Here is a 3,690-nt window from a genome sequence, read left to right as displayed (position 1 = left end):
GATGAAAAGCGACACGGAGAGCACGTCACATCACATCATCTGACTCAGATCAGCTTGCCACGTCATAATGCTGACACAAGCATAGAGTATTTTGTCTTTCGGTGTAACCGGGTTACATTGTCTTAATATGGACTTAATTATCTTTCACCTTACATGTACTATAGAGCTAATTAATTAATAGGCTAGTTAATTAATGAGTCTGATACATTAATATCATTTTAGTCTATATCACGCTAGCTAATTTCTGAACCTATTGAAACAACTTCAAATGATTAATTCAAACAGTTCAAACCGATCTACTTCGTTGTGCATTTATATTAAAAATTTATAATTTATTTTTTATTTTTTTAGTATCAAGTCTAGCGGTTAAATGTAGGGGTTTTTAAGTTAATCATAATGCATTCATTTTTCAATATTTTTTAACGCTTGATTTGATCTTAAAATAATTTGAAAAAAAATATGAAATTTGCATCTAAAGGCACAACTTATATAGTAAATTGATTTGAACGGTTAATTAAGTTTTGAAATTGATGTCATATGACACCGATATCATACTAGCCAACTTCTAATTAATTAATAGCTAAAATCAAACCAATTATGAATTAGCTACCTCGACTAGTAATTTATTGTAATTTAAGTTGTATTTACTATTTCACAATTTTTCTATAAAATTTAATAGATATCACATATATATCAGCTTAAAGTACCCTTTATTTACCAACTGAACTGGCATTTATTTATTGCACTTGTCTTCAAATTAGTATAAACCATCAATGAGACAATGACTGTACTACTACTGTACACACTGAGCCGAGGCATTTATTAAATTGTACTTGTCATAAGATCAAAATGGACAAATCATCATCAAATTTTGAAAATGTGGGCCCCATGATTGACAATTACAAAAGAAAAAAAGAGGCAAGTGTGGGACCTATGATTTGGTCTTTTCTCTGTCTACTGTTGCGTTTGCGTGCTTCATTTTACTCTAAATTAATTGATTCATTTATTTATACCCACCACATCACCAACTTAATTTGACAATCTCTCTTCTTAGAAGAGAAGAAAATATCAAAATAAGCTATCAATGGATCATGTGGCACTGATGGCACTAAGCACCAAGATAACTTCCACCATTGGTGGCCTAGCCATTATCTGGACCATGTTTCGCCAATTCATTCCCTACGAGCTCAACAGCCACCTCCTCGCTCTCGTCATCAAGTTCACCTCTTACATCAACCCCTACGAACGCTTTGTCATCGAGGAATATGCCGGAGAGCGCATGAGCCGCCACGAGCTCTACATTGCCGCTAAAGCGTACCTCAGTGACCACTGCTCTAGGCGCGCTGGCACATGCCGTGTCGAACTTGGCAAGGATAGCGATCGCTTCCTGGTGTCAATCGGGGATAGAGTCGAGGTGACAGATGATTTTAACGGGGCAAAAATCTGGTGGCATGCATCTAAGCATGCATCCGTTTCGAACCCGAACATCAGTCGTCACTCTGAAGAAGAAAGGAGGTTAGTATCCAGTAGTACTTCAATTAATATAATTAATTGTCTTAATTACCTGTTTGATCACTTGCATATATGACAGGTACTACACCTTGACCTTCCACAAGCGCCACCGGGAGCTAATAGAGGGACCGTACCTGAAACATGTGCTCGACAAAGGCCGTGCCATTACGGTACGCAACAGGCAGCGCCGCCTCTTCACCAACAACCCCTATATCAGTTGGTCCAGCTATTTCAAATCTGTGTGGAACCACGTGCCGTTCCAGCACCCATCGACCTTCGATACACTTGCCATGGACCCGATAAAGAAGCAGGAGATAATAGATGACCTCAACCAATTCCGTAAAGGCAAGGAGTACTATTCAAGGATCGGCAAAGCTTGGAAACGTGGGTACCTGCTTTACGGTCCGCCCGGTACAGGCAAGTCGAGCATGATATCGGCCATAGCAAATTTTCTAGAGTACGATATTTACGACATGGAACTGACAACTGTAAAGAGCAACTCAGAATTAAGGAAGCTTTTCATCGAGACAACCGGGAAGTCAATAATTGTTATAGAGGACATCGACTGCACGCTCGATCTCACCGGCAAACGCAACGGTACCAAAAGCAAAAGCAAAAGCAAAGAAGAAGAAAATGACGATAGTGATGAAAGGAAAAGAAAGTCTCGGTATGATGATGATGAAGAGAAAAAGGAAAAGGAAAAGGTTACTCTTTCAGGTCTTCTGAATTTCATTGATGGGCTATGGTCGGCATGCGGCGAAGAGAGGATTTTAATATTTACGACAAATCACATAGAAAAGCTTGATCCTGCGCTAATTCGCACAGGCAGGATGGACAAACACATAGAGATGTCGTATTGTGACTTCGAGTCATTTAGGGTTTTGGCACGGAATTACCTCGGTATCGAGAGTCACGAGCTGTATGAGATGATGAGGAGGTTGTTGGAGGAGGTGAAGATCACGCCGGCAGATGTTGCCGAGAGTTTGATGTGTGTCGGTTTCTCAAAGGTGGAAGCCGGGGTGTACCTTCAGAGGTTGATGAAGACATTAATAGAAAGGAGGAAAGAGGCAGTGGAAGCACAAGTAGGAGAGAACGAGATTGAAGAAGAGGCATATGCATATGAAAATCATGTAAGCAATAATGGTGTCAAAAATGTTGTTAGTTTCGTAGAAAATGGAAATAAGGCATTTTAAGAGGGGCTGTAATGAAAATATTAAGTAAATCTATTTCAATCTTCTTCTCTTTTTTATTTATTTTTATTTTTTTGTTTGTGTATGGTGAATTAGAATTAAGCATACAAACAGTAATTAATCAAGAACAATTACAATGATATATAAAACCCTTGTCCCATTAATTATATATTGAGAAATTACATGGTACGGTTTTCAATGTTTGTCAAATATCATGAAATTAACTGGAGAAGAGCAGTTGTAGTAAACTGGAGGGGAGATGACAGAACAATTACTTTTCCTTGTTTTTGGTTCTCAACATAAATCTAAATTACATAAACAACTAGCATATTTGCAATTGATATTTTGCACAACGGTTCACCAAAGTATTTACTTAATTGTGAAGTTATAGTCTCATGCATGTTGTGAGTGAGAATGGTTATCTCTCTTTTCATTTTTTTTTTATTGTTGTCACAATATATAACATGTCTTTAATTTCCTCGATCTGGCTAGCTTTTGCAATCATCTTTGCAGCTTTCGAAGCCGAGGTTTCCTAAACATTGTTGAAAACACTATTCTTTAATTTCACCTTTCGACAGGCCATACTGGTTCACTATCGTCCGTACCTTTCGAAGCATGCATGGTGCCGCACTCCACATTTAATGTTGGGCCTAAATATATTTATTCGGTAAAATAATAATTAATGATATCAAAATAGTATCATTTAATTAATTAAAAGAGTAATTATTAGAGTCTCCAAACTCCAGTATCTCCAAAATTTTTGCAGTAATATTAGAGGAATTAATGATGTACTAGCTAGGGTTCCACTAATTATATGCATATGGTCTCTCGCTTTTTCCAGCCTCGCGCACGTTCCCGCGTCAACCTTCATAGGTATAAAAATTTAGAATATAATATATTAATACTTCAAAAATAAGATATTAGTACTTTAATGCATAACTTGTTATAATAATCCCTTTTCTAGTGCTCCAATCGTCTCCCCGTCAAC

The 3,690-nt window shown here is 37.4% G+C and overlaps 1 protein-coding gene across 1 annotated transcript; it reads left to right on the top strand.

The window, feature by feature from the left end:
* Positions 1 to 1,060: 1,060 nt before the first annotated feature.
* On the top strand, positions 1,061 to 2,739 carry LOC144545199 (AAA-ATPase ASD, mitochondrial-like). Its single transcript, XM_078293790.1, has 2 exons — positions 1,061 to 1,515; positions 1,592 to 2,739. The coding sequence occupies exons 1-2, from the start codon at positions 1,085 to 1,087 to the stop codon at positions 2,703 to 2,705; spliced, it is 1,545 nt and encodes a 514-aa protein (XP_078149916.1). The 5' UTR covers positions 1,061 to 1,084; the 3' UTR covers positions 2,706 to 2,739.
* The last annotated feature ends 951 nt before the right edge of the window (positions 2,740 to 3,690 follow it).

Source organism: Carex rostrata, chromosome 27 (genome assembly GCF_964058835.1).
Source record: "Carex rostrata chromosome 27, lpCarRost1.2, whole genome shotgun sequence".
Taxonomy (NCBI): Eukaryota; Viridiplantae; Streptophyta; class Magnoliopsida; order Poales; family Cyperaceae; genus Carex; species Carex rostrata.
This window is presented reverse-complemented; position numbering and strand designations above follow the sequence as displayed.

What these genes read in the sequence shown, in the direction of transcription:
- LOC144545199 (XM_078293790.1), top strand. Translation starts at nt 1,085, where the DNA reads ATGGATCATGTGGCACTGATGGCACTAAGCACCAAGATAACTTCCACC. An exon ending in CACTCTGAAGAAGAAAGGAG is followed by an intron (nt 1,516 to 1,591) that starts GTTAGTATCCAG and finishes CATATATGACAG; the next exon opens with GTACTACACCTTGACCTTCC.